The sequence below is a fragment of the Benincasa hispida genome, chromosome 6, assembly GCF_009727055.1.
Source record: "Benincasa hispida cultivar B227 chromosome 6, ASM972705v1, whole genome shotgun sequence".
In the NCBI taxonomy this organism is placed as follows: domain Eukaryota; kingdom Viridiplantae; phylum Streptophyta; class Magnoliopsida; order Cucurbitales; family Cucurbitaceae; genus Benincasa; species Benincasa hispida.
The window spans coordinates 7,361,041-7,379,549 of NC_052354.1; the positions used below are offsets into that span (position 1 = coordinate 7,361,041).

The 18,509-nt window shown below is 37.9% G+C and overlaps 1 protein-coding gene across 1 annotated transcript in view; it reads right to left on the reverse strand.

Moving 5' to 3' along the window:
- Positions 1-14,564, reverse strand: part of LOC120079078 — a 16,312-nt gene extending 1,748 nt beyond the window's left edge. The window contains exons 1-4 of the mRNA XM_039033269.1: positions 14,321-14,564; positions 2,233-2,327; positions 1,175-2,130; positions 792-1,071 (exon numbers count right to left, since the gene is read on the reverse strand). Coding sequence (XP_038889197.1) covers positions 792-1,071; positions 1,175-2,130; positions 2,233-2,327; positions 14,321-14,564 — 1,575 coding nt within the window. The remainder of the gene's footprint in view (positions 1-791; positions 1,072-1,174; positions 2,131-2,232; positions 2,328-14,320) is intronic.
- Between the last annotated feature and the right edge of the window lie 3,945 nt (positions 14,565-18,509).

Here is an 18,509-nt window from a genome sequence, read left to right on the forward strand (position 1 = left end):
ACTGCTATTAGTGTTTTGTTGGTCACCTAATGGACCATTAATGAATATTAGGTGAAATGGGATGCTCGAGAGTTTTATATTCCTAATAGAAGAAGCAGAGGTTAAGCCACCACCAATAAAATCAAACACAACAACAACCAATTCAGTATGATTTACTTCTTGCTTTTGTTGAAAAATTATTCCACTATCCCTCTCTAATACCAAATACAAAGAACATGACATTATTTAAAAAGGAAAAAAAAGAAAAGAAAAGAAAGAAAAAACCTTTTCTTTCTTCTGGACTCCATTTACTCATTTTTAAGTCGCTACCACCAACAATACCCATCGAATAAACCTTTAGAATTTCCTTTTTCTCGAACTGAACAAAGACTGCTCCCCGTTTCACTTTTTCGCTACTACCACCAACAAGCCTGTTCTAAAGTCAGCGAGTCGTCAGTTTTCTCTCTTCGCGAAGAGCGCATTCAAGACCATCGGTTGTTGGAAATGGACAAGGAGAGGGCGGTGGGGAAGGTTTTGGTTGGATGCTTGGTGACATTGTAGAAATGCATAACAAGCGGGAAATGAACTTTTGGGTTCGTATCAATTAATACCCCCCATTATCAACACAACAGCTATACCATTTGATTCTATAACAACCTACATGAAAATAAGATACATCAAGCAAGCAATTTGAAAATCCTGCCCTTTCTCATCTGGCTCAAAATGCACAAACGCTTCGACTACCCTCTCTGTTTTGCAAACGTTCGATGTTCTGCACTTGCCAATGTAGGTCTTGTTTTTGCTTGACTCACGTAATGCAACAGTTTGTTGTGCATTTCTACAATGTCGCCGTTTTCCCAAGCTTCATAGACCTGATGTTTTTGCATGTTCTTACCATTGTGCTTGAGTTTCTGGAAGGATAAATCACAATACAAAATGCAATACATCTTGGTGATTTGAACTGGCATGTTTGACGCAATGTTTTTGAGTTGAAGACAAATATTTAACGATAGTTGGAAGCCGAATGGGATAGATATTTCATCCAGTTTACGAGCATCGGTAGTGGCAAATAGATGAGACCCAATGCAAGGCCTGAAATTTGAAGTCAATTACTAAATTTCAGTTGACATAATTGAATTAAAATAAATACTCAACTGCTAGCCTACGAGGTAAAAGAAAATGCCAGCAAGTATACCTTACACAAAAGAAGCACTTGGGCACTCGTAATGGAATTCTTATACATTGTGTAAGAATATTTGATAAAAACCGCACACCATCCCCGATAACCTGGGGAAATGTCCCCTCATCCACTCTGTTTGACTTGCTTTGCAAACGGATGAACTCAGAAACATCATACCTACAGAGAGTCAAGATACCTCTTACTTCGTACCCCACATCTAATATTTGTCCTCTTGAAACCAATTGCAAGCAGTTATTCAGTCCTCCATTGATTTCGAAAAGTTGTGCAAGCATTCTACTTGTTTCATCATCTACCAACCACAGCCTGCCAATCAGATTTTGAATGAGAATTGCATGTGATTTAGTTCTGAAATCATCCACATTTTCAGTCATTAGAGTTGTAGCCAAGTTTGGAACATGACAGGCAAAACCAATACAAAAGGCCAACAGAGAGCAATTCAGTGCAAGGGCTGAAATAATGTTCGAACTCTTGGTGTCCATTCCAATAAAAGTTGTTCCAATGAGATCAAATTCATGGGACAGTCTCTCTAACGTTAAAGATAATTTACTAAATTTGTTCATGATTTGATGGATGACAACGGTATCGTTTATCCCAAGCTTACCATAGTCAATACTAATAAAATATGAAATGTTTGGCAACAGCTTCAGTATGCTCCCCACAGTTCCTAAAACCTTAGCTCTTAACGATAAAAACCATCTCTGGAAACAAAATGCTTGAACTGAAGGACTAGCAGAAGCTTTTAGGGCCTCACCTGAAGAGCAAAGACACTGGTAGACCTCCAGAAGTTTGTCAGAATAAATACTCTCAGTGACACTCTCGGCGTGATGTTGGTTTATCTGTTCTTCAATGGAAAACATGTTTAGAATGGTTTCCTTCTCTAACCAGATTGCCGAGCCAGAACCATATTGTGATAACAGTAGTAACTGGATTTTTCTCTCCACAAGAGCAAACTGAAACAAAGATTTCAACTAGTAATGGAAGACATCAGAGCAAACCTTTGAAATTAAATGGCAAAAAATCAAGGTAGCAGTAAACCATGATCCATGACATGCCGCATGTCTCTCAGCCTTGTAAGCGGGCCATTCATCCCCATTTTTTAGCAACTTCTTAGCACACTCAAGTGTAAAAATCTCTTTTTCAGTCAAATCTTCACAAAAGTGAAACATGGAAACCCATCATTGTTGCAAATCCTAAAATCCTCAGGTATCCTATAACTCAAAATGAATTTACAGTTCAATAGCAAGGAATATATTGTGCAAGTATGGCTACTGAATAAACAGCTTTTGCATACATTGTTGACCAATAGTTTCACCTTGTCAAATATTTCGGACGTGATAGAGACAACTGAACCTAGATTCCCTATGAAGATTGCCACAAATCCATATAAAATGAATGCAAATCTGAAGCTGATGTCATTTTTCTTGTCTCCTTCAAAGTACACGCCTCTTTGCTGATTATCAAAGATATCTTTATGCATATTCATAATTAATTCAGTAATTAAACATATTTTCTCCAAAAGAACTATCCACAGATCTGAATGTTCACTAACAATGAGCAGGAGAAGGTTTAGCAAACCTTTAATTTACTTTTTCTCAAACTGAACAAAGTCTGCTCCCCGTTTCACTTTTTCGCCACTACCACCAACAAGCCTGCTCTGAAGTCAGTGAGTCGTCAGTCTTCTCTCTCCGTGAAGAGCGCATTCAAGATCATCGGTTGCTGGAAATGGACAAGGAGAGGGCGGTCGGGGAAGGTGTTGGCCGGATGCTTGGCCGGGTTATGGGTTTCGCTTGGAAGGAAGAAATGAGTCATGTTTTGGAAGGGTTTCGCGTGGGTTGTTGGGTGAGTGGAAGTCAAGGAATGAAAGGAAAAATAAAATTGGGGGTGTGAGGAGTGAAGCGGGAAATGAAAAAAATGGGGGGGAATGGGTTTTGTTTTGTTTTTTTTTTTAAAAAAAAGAAAAGCGGATCTTTAATGTCAGTTTTAAACCGACATTAAAGGTATACCTACAATGTCGGTTTAAAACCGACATTAAAGATCCGCTTTTTTAAAAAAAAACGAAAGTGACATTATACATTTGGTTTCACTTTTTCTAACCGATATTAAAGCCCAAAATTCTTGTAGTGATAGGACACCCCCGCTCATATGTCTCCATATGAATGATCAGGATCTATCATCTGTAGTAATTCACAACACTTGTAAACCTCTACAAAGCAAGCCGTATCCATAGCGTCACCAGGAAAAGGTATCCCTCCTTAATCCTTATACTACAGACCTTTTTAAGTTATCACTTAAGACATGATCCACTTGTATATCTCATATACATGCTTAAGTTTATATAAAATAATCATGGAGCTTTGTTTATTGGATATGAGTAAATGCAAAATAAAATAACTCTTATTTTATTCATAACAATGTGTACAGTGTTTACAAACTACGACACTCCAGGAGAATTAGGACACCAATCCCAATAATCTCCCACTTGTTCTAATGCCTCGGGAGACTAATGTACAATACATTAAAAATACAAGTACAATATACAATGAACTAGGGCATACACTATACTCCAGTATCATTTCTCACTTGCCCTAGACAAGATGTTGCATGTCCTGTAGACCCAGACTCTTTAGATGATCCTCGAACACTTTAGCCGTGAGAGCCTTTGTAAACTGATCACTAACGTTGTGCTTCAACGCGATCTTCGTGACTATCACATCATGCCCTGATCAAGTGATATTTCCGTTCTATATGTTTGCCTCTATGATGACTCCGAGGTTCCTTTGAATTTTCCACAGCCCCACTATTATCACAAATACAGTGTGATCAACAAAGACATATTTGGAACAACTTCACAAGTGGCCTCCTTAGCCAAACAGCCTCCTTAGCTTCTTCATAAGTGGCTATGCATTCGGCTTCTATAGTGGAGTCTGCGATGTATCCTTGCTTGATGCTTCGCCACACTAAAGCCCCTCCATTCAGGGTGAACATTGACTCTAATGTCGATTTACGAGAATCTCTATCAGTCTGAAAGTCAAAGTCTGTGTATACTGTAAGAATCAAATCTTTATCTCCATACACGAGCATGTAGTCCTTCGTTCTCCGAAGATACTTGAGGATCATACCGTCTAGTGATATAATCCTAGATTGGACTGATAGCGACTGACAATCCCTACTGCATAGCAAATGTCAGGTCTGGTACATAACATTGCATACATTAAGCTTTCAACAGTTGAAGCATTGGGAATCTGTTTCATCTTCTCAACCTCTTGAGGTGTCTTAGAATAATGATCCTTAGAAAATACGATTCCATGCCTGAAGGGTAACTAACCCCTCTTGGAATCCTGCATCATGTACCTGACCAACATTTGATCGATGTACAATGCCTTAGATAAGGCTAACCTTTTGTTCTTACGATCCTGAATGATCTAGATCCCGAGAATATACTGCGCCTCACCCAAATCTTTCATTTGGAACTGAGCGGCTAGCCACTTTTTAGTGTCAATCAGAAAGCCTTCATCATTCCTAATGAGTAGGATATCATCCACATACAGTACCAAGAAAGCTACTGAGTTGTTGATGATATTCTTGTAAACAAAAAGTTCATCAATGTTTTGATCAAAGCCAAATGATTTGACTGGATTGTCAAATCTAATGTTCCACGATCTAGACGCTTGTTTCAGCCCATAAATGGACCTATTAAGCTTGCAAACTCTTTGATCTTGATTTGGAACAATGAACCCCTATGATTGAGCTATGTAGATGGTTTCCTCAAGATTACCATTAAGAAAGGCAGTCTTGACGTCCATTTGCCATATCCCATAATCATAAAATGTGGCAATGGACAGGAGTATCCTGATAGACTTCAGCATGACAATAGGTGAGAAAGTTTCCTCATAGTCCACTCCCTCGACTTGGGTATAACCTTTTGTCACGAGTCTAACCTTAAAGGTTTGTACATTTCCATCAACACCTCGTTTTCACTTGTAGATCCACTTACACCCTATAGGTTTTACCCCATCAGGCTGATCTACAAGTTCCCATACTTTATTGAAATACATAGACTCCATATCTTGGTTCATGGCTTTAATCCACTCATCTTTGTCAACATCCTCCATTACTTGTTTAAAACAATGGATCCTCGACCCCATCATCATAAATGATGTTCTGAGCTTCAGTCAAACCCATGTAGCATTTCGGTGGTTCATAACCCTCACACTATGTCGAGGTAGTCTCAACTCTTGAGATGGTTGACTAGATGTATCGATCTCAACAACTCTTGTGGATCTGTCATTCATTTCAACAACTCTTGTTGAACCTTCAGTAGTCTCATGTAAAACAAGCTTACTTCGTGGTTTATGATCCCTGATCTGGTCTTCTTCCCAGAAGATAGCATTTATAGAAACAAATACTTTGTTCTCACTCGGATCATAGAAGTATCCACCCCTCGTTTCCTTGAGGTAGCCTACAAAGAGGCAAACTTTCGAACGCGGTTCCAACTTCTTCGGGTTAGTCATTAACACGTCACCAGGCACCCCCAAATCCAGAAATGGCTTAAACTGTCTTTACGGCCTCTCCACAGCTCAAAAGTTATTTCAAAAACACTTTTCGAGGGAACGTTGTTCAAAATGTAACATGCATTTCCACTATAAAACCCCAAAACGAGTCTGGAAGATGAGCATAACTCATCATAGACCGAACCATGTCCAATAAGGTTCTATTTCTCCTTTCTGATACACCATTCTGCTAAGGTGTACCTGGGGCCGAGAATTGGGATGTAATTCCATGTTCTATCATATAGTTCTAAAATTGGAGGTCCATATACTCCATCATGATCAGATCGTAGTGTTTTTATCTTCTTACCTAAAGTTTTCAATTTCAGGCTTATACTCCTTGAACTTGTCAAGGGTTTCAGACTTACGTCGCATTAGGTATAGATACTCGTACCTTGAATAATCATCTATGACAGAGATAAAATATTCATATCCACCTCGAGCCCTAACATTCATCGGACCATAGAGGTCTAAATGTGCAAGCTCCAAGGTTTCCTTGGCTCTATAACCTTTTCCAGTAAAAGGTCATTTGGTCATTTTACCTTCGAGGCATGATTCACACACCGGCAAGGAGTTTTCTTCTAAACTCTTTAGAAGTCCACATTTCATCAACTACTCAATCCTATTGAGGTTGATGTGACCTATCCTTAGATGCCAAAGTTGGGCATTTTTCTTAGGAGAAACCTTTGGTCTTTTAGCTATTGTCATCATACTAAACATTTCAATATTGAACAAGGCTTTTATGACTAACGGCCTTAGTACATATAAGTCACTTTCCATTGAATCAAAACCAATCTCCATACCATTCTAGAAAATAAACACTTTACTCTAAAAAAAGGAGACGGTATAACCTTGTTCAATGAGACAATAAACCGAGATTAAGTTCCTCTTGATATGAGGAACTACAAAAACATTATTCAATGGCATATAACATTTCTTGTCCAAAAATAACTTCAGCCTGCCTACAGTAACAGTTGAAACAACCTCATCAGTACCGACTCGAAAAGTCATCTCTCCTTGTGGCAACGTTTGCTAATTCTTGGTAAGAGGATCTGACGTGATTAGTAGTAGCCAAATCAATGATCTGGGCAGAATAATCATTCTCTAGCAAACACATCTCCAAGACCAATAAATTATATTTACTGTCTTTATATTTCCTCCTCTTTTCGAGAGTAGTGGGATCAGTATCAGAACCTAAATAAGCTTCAAGTGCCATGTCAGAGAACACTTCTCGCGATGAACTTTAACAGAGTCAGCAATACTTGCTTTCTCTTCCTAGAGGTTAACTTGGGAACTGACACTACTGGTGTCTTTGTCATCCATCCCTCTGTGTTCGAAAGGTAAGAACTGACGTTCAAACAACTTTTGCAACGAGTCTATGATCTCACGTGAAATGACCATGTTTTCAACCCTTTTGGCCAAAGCATCAGATATGCTAACCAATATGTGAAGTCGGGCCAATGAATTAGCCTTCATCCACACCTCATATGCATTAGAATACTTCGCAGTACATCAAGGGTCGGGACTTGAGAACACTCCTCAACCATGACAAACTCGAGGTTGTTTACCACGAAATACGTTTTAACGAACTCTTTCACTGTATGTAATCGGTCAAACTAGAGGCATTTAACGAAAAATCAAACATGGTGCTGAAAAAACAAACACATTGACCTACATTAGGTTTTAAGCAAATACTCGTTGAAAAATATACAACATCCAATATGGTTTAGCATAACTAACATGAACCCATGACATCTAGTTTCACAATGATGCTTCAAAAGTTTAGGACAAAAGCTACCGAAAGGTGGTCAATTTATCCCTCCTCTAAATTGAGACATTCTCAACCAGCCATTAATACCAGAACAACTTTTGCTTCTATAATGACTAGCCATCATTGATTTGGTCCAGAAATCATAAACTTACTTCACAATTTTTCGTAAGTGTGACCCGTCATTTTAGGCCCTAATGTTTCGCCCCAAGCAGCTAACCCGAAAGGAAAAAGTCCGATTGGGGCAAAAAATAAAGTGACCCCATCCATTTCTAGAGTTCACCTTGATATTGACCAACTACACAAAACCCATCCGAAGGGGGACGCTCCCAGGGCACCACGAGGGAGTGCAAGAATGATCTCATAATGCGAACCAATGAAAGAGACCACAGGACATGTTGACACACACCCTTCACCCACTTACTACAAATACTCTCTCACCATCCACCTTGATATTGACTCATGCAAACACCATCTGAAGGGGGATGCTCCCAAGGCACCACGAGGTCAAGTGTGAATCTCACGACGTGAACATTTAGGGAGAAACGCGAGTGGAATCATTAATATATCATATATATCTTTTCCTTCTACTAAGTATTTTATAACCTAGGGTTTAGTTTACTTAGAAAAAACACGGCTAAAGATTTTAACTAAGTGACATTTTAGATTTGCCCAAGAGTAACTTTTACCTTGGAAAGTTAAAGAACTTTTGATCATCATCCATTAAACCCTTTAACGGAGTCTTTGACAAACTGTCGCATGCTTGCAGAAAATCTATCTAATTCACCTTTCCAGGTAGGTTTCTAGGTAGGGGTGTTTCGTTTTCGTCATCTTAAGTACCCCAACCTAGACAGAACCTGCCTTAGACAAAATGTCCTTTATAGATAGATTTAATACAATTTTAATCTTTTATGCCAATCAATTTAATCCTATTAAACTTTCAAAAGATTAAACTTAGGTTGCTAATCTCATTAGAACCTTGAACTTAGGTCTATCTCAATCCAATTTAAAAACCCTTTTTAAAATATAAGTTCCCCTAAGTTCGCATTCAACTCTTTCTTATTGATTTTAGTTCTAGTTTCCATTATAACGCTTATAACAGAAACAACCAAAACCATTCACAACGGGAAGCAAACATATATAAGGCATTCATAACTTTTACAAATTAGCTTCAGTGTCATGCTCCATGCATTGTTCATTCATTGCTACTTTTATATAACACTTATACGACCAAGCAATGAACCAAGAAAACACGCTTCCATTTACCCTTATACTATAACGCTTATAATATAAAGATGATGCATGAATATGCTTACTACATGCATAATATAACTCTTATATTTCAGGATGCATGCACATGCTTTCTTGTAATTTCATCATGCCATATTATAACAGTTATAATACACGATGCATGAATAATTGCGTAACCTAAGGTGGGTTTCAAAACTATATGTCATATACTATGGCATATAAACCAACATACATCACATGTATATTAAACAAAAGTTGATGAACCAGGATAATTAGCCTCAAAATCCTAAAAAACAAAGCTAACTTATTACAAAAGGCAAAGAGTCTCTGGTTCATACAAGCGAACCAAGTCTTGAACCGTCCGGTTGAAGTCCACTTCTCCTTTGATCATGTACCAAACTCCAAGTGATTGCCTACATGAAAGAGTAAATCCTTTACTCAATCGTTTACCAACGCTTCCTGAGCTAAACGATCGTTTAGCAATCGTATACCTTGAATATGCGATGAAGCATGAGGCACACAATCGTGCAACGTGCAACGCGCAATGCAAGCCTTAAACGATCATCTAAACAACAACGATGCGGTGAAGCACAATCATCTAAACGATCGCTAATCAAGCACGAGGTATCACATATCGGGTGATCATGTAGTCAATGACTATGCGATGAAACATGCTAACTACACAATCGTTTAGTGTGTGTGCCTTTTATTAAATGATGAGCATCAAATGCTCCCACTGTTCACCTCCAACGTCTACGCAATCGGGCAACTAACGCTACGCGATAAAGCAAACACTTTACCCATGTTTAGTAGATATTACATGATCGTGCAGAACATTTCTACGCGATCGTTTAGCCAAATCCAAATGATCATTCACCTGAGGTTACACGATACGACCAACTCTTAGTCCTCTTTCTCGTTGAGAACCGCATCTCCATGCTTCGAAACTTCATCACAAACGACTCAACAAACTCAAACACTTTGAATTGCAAACTTGATTGCTTGTTAATTATGCCAAAAAACGCAGGGATCCTTACAAATTAACACTTTAACTTTAAAGAGAGCTTTAAACAGAGGCAATTAACCCATAAACATTCATCAACACCATCCACAAACGCATTTAATTTTTAAACGCAATGCAGAAAAATCACCACGACTGTAAAAGAAGTTCAAAACAGAAGTGAAATGTGGAATATCATAACAACCTGGCTCTGATACCAATTGAAGGAAATTAGTCATGAGGATTTCCATGAGCAGCGGAAGGATCGTTCTAAATTCCATTCGATATTGAACATACACAATTACAGTACAAGAAATGGAAAATAAAAAGTCATGCGATAACAAGAAATTACAACATGCTAAAAACATAATCAAGGGATAGAATATACATACCTTTGAAGACTCATTCTTCAAACTCCCTCGATTACTCCAATGCGTCCAAGAACAGCACCTCAGCCCTCAAACACAATGACCGGAGCAACAACACGAACACAGCGAACTCAACGATCACGAAGCCAATGAATGACCTCCAGAACCTCGAACTCAGTCGAGTTGAATGAGGACAACACCACAATAATTACCTTTGTATTCTCGGTGTGGGAATCTAGGAGTTGTAGGCTCTGTATGAACTTGGTTAGAGGAAGAGATTGGAGGAACAACAATTCTATAGACGATTGAGCAAGTGGGAGATGATATAGTCTATCGTATAGACGATGTGCTCAATCGTGTAGAAGATGGCAACCTATCATATAGACAATGCCCTGCGATCGTTTAGCTATGACCAGTTGACTGAACTATCGTATAGTAACACTCCACGATCGTTTAGTCTCTCTATAAGCTATCACTTAGTGAAACAATTTCACTTGATAGCCTTGCCATGAGTCTCTTTCCGAATTGAGTAACTCTTCTAAATTTTAGGAAAACATTTTTCCTTTTATCTCACGGTTATCATAAAATCACCAATAACCTCCCACTCAATTGGTTATTAGAGAAAAAAAGATAATTATCCAATAATTAATGTTATTATAAATATATATGAAAACCAATTTACCATATTATATTTATAACCTATAGTTTTAATATTTCATCTCATGAAACATATAAACCATAGTTCTTTTTCTATTTTATGGTACTTAATGTAAATCATATTTACATTAATCCTTCACTTGATGTATCTTATACATCACACCAATTATATCATATATAATTGAATATCCTCTTGTCAATTTGAACATTTTAAATGAACCCCAAGAACTAATTCTCAACTTGAATCCATTGAGCTACCAAGGGGACCTTATGGACATGTAGCCTAAAGCTCCAACAGTACGTGAATAATTGATTAAACTCTTTAGTCATAGGATCCACCATCCGTTAACTATCGGACACTCTACTAAAGATCGACAACTGCACTCTCCTTACTATAGATATATTTTGTGTCCATATCAACCAATCAACAGTGCGATAATCCTTCACAGATCACTCGTAAGTACAGCTGGACCAATTTACCGTTTTGCCCCTGTATTTACATTTAACTTCTTAAGTACCACTGATCCCTCTAATGAGCATAAGTCATAGTCCTACTATGACAGAGTCCTCTCTTCCAAAGAGAAGTTGTGACCACTATGTTCAAGACCCGGAATCAGCCCTCAAGGAAGCAATCTATCTACTTACCCCCGCTTTGGGGAAGGAGTGAATTCCATCTTGTGTAACTGAGTTTCCAGCTCCCTAATCAGACAAATCCCCAAAAAGGTAGGCTTATTGAGTTGGCAATCTGGCCACTCTCACCCATACTAATCAAAGAAACCGCTTCAAAAGGCAAGAGTTCGCAAAACACTCAAGATTAAGGTCATGTCACCTATGGTCATTAGGTGAGATGTAAGTCTCAAGTATCAAGACGTTATATAAAGAAATTAGTACATCATCGTGTCCGATCTTATACAAACTCTTTGTATAGGAACACCCGCTCACATGTCTCCAATGAATGGTAGAAATCTACCATCTGTAGTAGTTCATAACACTGTAAACCTCTACAAAGCGGGCCGTATCCCGTAGTGTCACCAAGGATCAGGTAATCCTCCTTAATCCTTATACTACATACCTTTTTAGGTTATCACTTAAGGCATGATCCACTTGTATATCTCATATACATGCTTAAGTTTACATACAATAACCACAGAGCATTGTTTATTGGATATGAGTAAATGCAAAATAAAATAACTCTTATTTTATTCGTAACAATGTGTACAACGTTTATAAAGTACGAGACTTCGAGAGAATTAGGACACGAATCCCAACAACTAGAACATTTGGTGACTGAAGTTGATCCTTCCATAATCACTCAAGAGAGAATGAGTGAATATAGGATGCAGTTAGTGTGTCAGTTGTGGTAAACACTCCATATTTTTTTTATGTGTATAAAACATGTATTTTTTATGTATGTAAAACATGTATTTTTATGTATATAAAACTTCATTGGAATCTGTTACTTATTCTGACTATATATCTTTAAAAAGCGAGACTTTGAGAGAGAGCGAGACTTTCAGGGAGAGCAACACTTATGGAGAAACCGAGAGTTTAAGAGAGCGAGATTTTGAGAGAGAGAGCGAGACTTACATTCTAATGGTATTCATTAGAGTCTATACGCAAGCATGAATGACATTCTAAAAGTCTATACATAAAACATGATTCTATGCATGAGTTTATGCATAAGCATGAGTGACATTCTAAGAGTATAATAACAAAAGCACGAGTGACATTTTGAGAGATCGAGACATACAGAGTGAATACATTAGATAATTAAAAGTGCCAATTGGGTCTATATTTAGACAATTAACGACCAACATTTGAGTCAGTTCTGTCATTTTTAGTACGTCGCATAGTTGTGAGCGCTTCGCTACAGTTTCGTTGGTTATGGCCATAATTCCCACACTTTTCACATTTTATTTGTTTTCAAATTTTCCCCTGGATGTGCCACAAACTTTGGAGGAAAAATAGTATTTTCTACATATCCAGGAGGTCTCTTCCGTTTAAATATGTGCCTGAGTGGATTTATAGGCTCCACATATGCAATCATTAGACAGTCTACTATATAAAATCGACTGCAAAGACTCTAGATGGGTATGTTTCGTTCCCTGATGGCCACAATTGCATGCGAACATGGGATACCAAGTGAGTCGAATTCCTTACACATGCATTCCTTCATGTGAAGATTCACAATACCATCCAATCGATTATCTTGCACATGGACCCGATAACAATCAATAGGCTCAACCCGATATCGTCTACCCTTATCGGCCTCACTTTCCAATCGGGTTACATCGTAGTCAGAGTGCAACATCATTCAAGATGCTCAATAATTCCTCCATTCGTAGAACCACGATTGGAGCATTCCTCTAACATGTTCAATCAAGAATACTATAGGCAATACCAAAACTCTTTAGTTAACCAATTGAAACAATCCGCACTGTTGGACATCATGTTGTCATATCTTCGTTCTCTTTGGTAAACTGTGCTCACCTTTGAAGATCGATGTCTTCTAGATATTTTATGACACTACCGTCATGAAAACTATGAAGTTCATCCCATTTTTTCTGGAAGTCTGTCATATGAAATACCTTTGTTGCATCTTTAAACATCCCAACGATCGTATTATCCTTAAAGTTTGTAAGAATATTCTATTCTATGTGTTGCATGCACAATCCATAAAATGTCGTGGGAAAAAATCCACAAATAGCATTGCTGATAGATATCATCCGATCGAACACAAATACCAAATTATCGGGTTCTCTGATAGTGCATTTCAAACTCGACATAAACCATTTCCATGATCAATCGGTTTCATTGTCTACTATTACATATGCTAGTAGGTATAATTGATTGTTCCTATCCATAGAAACTGCAACCAACATGGTCCCTTTGTACTTTTCTTTCAAGTGCGACCCATCAACAATTATCACAGGCCGACAGCTTGCGAAACCTCTGATATAAGGCTCGAATGCCATAAACATATACTTGAAATGTACATCATCTTCAAGTTTGATCTCAAACATTGTACCCGGATTCTCTATTTTTTAACGCTTCCCCATAAGCATGTAGTATGGCGTATGAGTATTCTGGAGTACCTCTAGTGAGATCATATATAGCTTTCCTTACCCGCCACGCTTTATTGTAACTTATGTTCATGTCGTAATCTTTTCTCATATCCTCAACAATATGATGAGGTTTATAAATACGTCTTATGCATGTAAACTTATCTTTAATCAACTGAACAACAACCACAACAGTTGCTTGTCTATGGTCATGATTCAAAATTCTGACGAAACATGTGTACGTACGTGAGTATTTTGTGATCTTGAATATATCACACCCTTTTCATTTTCACTGCACGAAAACTCCACTTACAAGTCTCTCCAATACATTTGTCAACGAACAAATATTTGGTTGACTTCCTGACCCTAAATTCAAAATTTTTGTTGATGGACAAAATAGATAATCACATTTTCAAGTCATTTTTACTTAAAAAAAAAAAAAAAAATAGTTGACCAACTTTAACGTCTGCCCTAAATGAAAAGGTACCAGGCATAGTCAACTCTCCCTTATGACTTAAAGACACAGGTGGTGGAACCACTAAAGCTGTTGTAGAATAATGCACATCTCTATGATCACGATCCATTTCATTCAATTCTACTGGTTGCTCATTACCATCTACTGAAGGACTACAATGTTGCTTTAAATGTCCACAATCCATATAATCTAGTCTAGATGATCTCTCATTACCAATAATTGAAGTACCACCCAATTTTGTATCACCATAATTCATTGAATTCAATCTTGCTAGATTAGTACGGTCGTTGTCTAGTGATAATGTTGATGGTATAGTGTTGGTAGACAATGGAATATCATTCTTTTCCCGACAAAACTCATATGATTACTCGTATTGTCTGTCCACAATCGTATCATCATAACTTACATTTTCGAACCCCATTCTAATATTTTCGTCTTGATTCAATTTTAGCATTACAGATAATTGGAGTTTACTAAGCTCTTCCCGGAAAAGAAGGAAGTGAACATCATCATCGTTCCTTATATATTGTGGAGGGGCTTCGTATTCAAACTTATATTTAACTCTCATTATAAGATCAAACTCTGAAGAATTGACATTTATAACCTTGTGAATGTGAGATTTAAGTTTTTCATACTTCAATGTAACAGGTACAATGATTTATGTCAGCTCACCTTCAACATATGAACTTTTATTCTCATCCCAATCACCTTCATATCGAATAAGTAGACAATTTTTTATCATCCTACAAAGCAAGAGAACATTTGTCATTAAGTTGTACAATTAAAGTGTACTCTCGCTCTCTCGTACTCTCTTTCTCTCTCTTATTGTTGCTCTCTCTCACTATCTCTCGCTCTCTCTCTTTTTGCTCCCGTCTTCAATTTAAATCTCTCAAAACTCTAAACCTCAACGATCTCTCGCTCTTACTCTACCACTCTCGCTCTCATTCTCGCAATACAAAATTTTGTAATGCTCAATTCCTACCTTTCCAGAAATAACACAACAAAAATAATGAAACAGACACCTAAATAATGAAACATTGTTTTGGAAAACCAATTCCATTATGAAAAAGTCCCGTCTTGAAAATCCCTGTTTGAAAAAACTCCGTTCAATAAAACACCGTTGAAAACCAGAGAAGTAATCACCGTTGAAATGGAGTTTATAGTTCAAACAAATCATCATTGTATTGTGTTTATGTATTATTGATGTCACATACTCTCCCAGATTACCCTCTTAACCTAGAAGGGGATATGACTGCAACATTTATCAACCCTTTTACTGGCATTTACTGCCTACTAACCTGCTATACCTGCTTAGAAACCCTGGTGATAACAAACATGAATATAAACATTCAACAACCAACACACACAAACCAACAGAGTTCATACATAGCCAACATACAAACAAAATGCACACAACACAAGATCCTGTGGATCCCAGTTTGCTAACCTAGTCCCTGTATGCTCAAACATGTGTACAAATATTTACAGATAACCATCTAAACTTCTTTGTAACTAAAGTTCTTGAGTGGCGGAGCAGCAACAGAGTTATCTTCTGGGGAGTTGACCGCTACCTGGAGAAAAGATCATATTTGAAACAGGGTGAGCTACTAGCCTAGTGAGTGACTTAATAAAACATAGTTCTCATGCTTAAAACTGGAATTTAGAAAGCTGAAACTTAAACTAGACAATTGCCAAGCGATAATAAACATAAAACTCTTAAACATAACATGTCTGGAAACTTAGCTAAACTGATCCTTAGTTGAAGGAGAACTTCTTTGATCAGACCTTTAACGTCAAACCTTGTCGAGAAAGAATCCTTTTGCTCGATCCCTCGACGTCAAAAACTTATGTGCACGTGGTTATAACTAAGTACCGTCATACCTTAGGTCTACTGCTCAAATACCTTCTCTAGGTCCTTCAGTATCGAGTCTATTATATTATAATTATAAATCACATTTACTATGTCATATATGCCTAAGTCATGAAGATATAACTGAGTTTTAACATTTAAGTCTTAAACATTACTATCAATGCATGCTTCAAAGCAATGGAAATAGTTCTAATTAAAACATGTCGTAAAACTTCCTTTAAAGAGCTAGCATGCTTTAATTATCAATACTAAACTGATAAAACATGCTTTCTAAACTTCATAAACTGGCATGCTTGAATATCATAGGTAAACATGTTAGCTAGGAAATTTCTTGTAAAATCACTAGCATGAGAATAAACTTTTTGCTTAAACATAGATTTTTAAATAACATTTACAAAACAACTTACTCACTTACAACTTTTGGGCAACTCCTTCAAGGATGATAAGCTTCCCCTATTAGTGTCAATCTTGTGGACACAATAATGTACTTTAGTTACTAAAAATGGTCTCACTTTTGAGACGAACTTCCATAATTAAACTCATTTTCCTCTTAATGCTTAGGTCTCACCTTCCAATGCCAATCCTCTTAGGTGTTGAGTACTTATAATTTCTTCTAGGTACTAACTTGGCTATGCGGCAAACACTCTTTCAAGCACACCCAACTTGTGCCAATTGCACCATCTAGGCACCCTTCAAGTTGCATAACATTGCATACACCTTCCTTGGGTCTCTAGGTAACATTTGATCGTATACACAGCCCCACGCTCAACCTAAAGCTCGTTGATGCTTACTATTGCCCGTGCATGCGCGACCAACTTCAAGTTACCTACTTGTTCAACTCAAGCAACTGTTTGCTTATTTAAAGATTCTAGTTTCATATTATAATTCAAATAACTTGCTTTTTAGGGCTTTTCTCATAAAATTTCCTTCCACAAACTTGTTCAAAATTGTCTTAGCATGCTTACCTTAAAATTTGAGCTCAGAATTTCTTGTGGTTTGACCAACAACTTCAAATCTTCAGCACTGGCCCAGAGTCACCTAAGAGCTCGCCCTTCTTGCTGTTTCTTCAATTTCCAGCTCGTTCCCTTTAGGGTTTTCTTCTGGCATCCCTACCTTAACAACTAGACTCTCTCAGCTTTTAGAAGCTTTAGAATCACTTTAATTGCACGAGTAGATTTCCCAAACCAACCTTCTGAATTCAGCCCTTATTTTATACTAAAATCTGCATGCTGACCTCTAACTCCTAAACTGCCACCTCAGCCACTAATTGAGATTAATTAACCTGATTATGATAACTGGCCCATTTAGAAGCCTAATCATGATGAAAAAACCTTTCCAATCAATGTAAACTCTCTCTCTTGGTATTCATCGACACAAGAAAGCCTCAACATCACACACCAACACCTATTGTCGCATCTCATTGACGCATCTTGTCATCCATCATGACTTAGTTTGCTTGCTATTTCCCTTAGCCACAAAGTGTTGTATTGTCGCATACCTCATGGGCCACTAACTGCTAGATCGTCGCATGCCTCAAACCTAACCTCTCAAGGTTGCGTTATCACATAGTTAATACTAAGGCAAGTAACCTCTCGGCCATTACCCACAATCAAGGTTACATATGATCATCGCATGCACCATCGCATACCTTGTCCAACTACTTGCTTAAGGTTGTTGCATTGGCCCTTTGGTATGCAACACCATCGCTTACCCTCAACCATCGCTTAGGCCTCCAACTCGTGTCCACGCCTTACCACACCACGCCCATGGCTTGCCTTGCCATCGCAACTCCTAACCTGGCAAGCTTGAACATTGCATGTCCTTAACTTGGCACCTACAACACCATCGCCTTGGCAACCCACTCATGCCCTTGTTCTGCCATGCCATCGCCTCAAGCACACCTTGTCTAGCATCATCACTCAGCCACACTTAGCCACCAAATAGGCTCGCTTAACCTCGAAGGACAAGTTCAACGCCTAATGTCTTCCCATCGATGCCCATCACATGGCCAACACCCATTCCAACACTTAATCAAAATTTTCCTCCTGTTAGGTTAACACATAATCACTCGAGAGCCATGTCTTTCTATACTTAAATTTTTCCCTTATTCATTTCCTTATTCTTCACCCATTTCCCTACAATTACCCATTAACTCACATGTTAACCCACTCATCAAACTAATCACATTATTAAACATATTTAAGTACGAAAGGTAGAGTTCGGGATTTACAATTGATTTGAGGCTTCAGTCATGAAAATTGTCAAATATTCGTGCACTGACGAGCAATCACATCAAACCGGGAAATTTAAAGTGAGAGCGAGAGTGTTTGA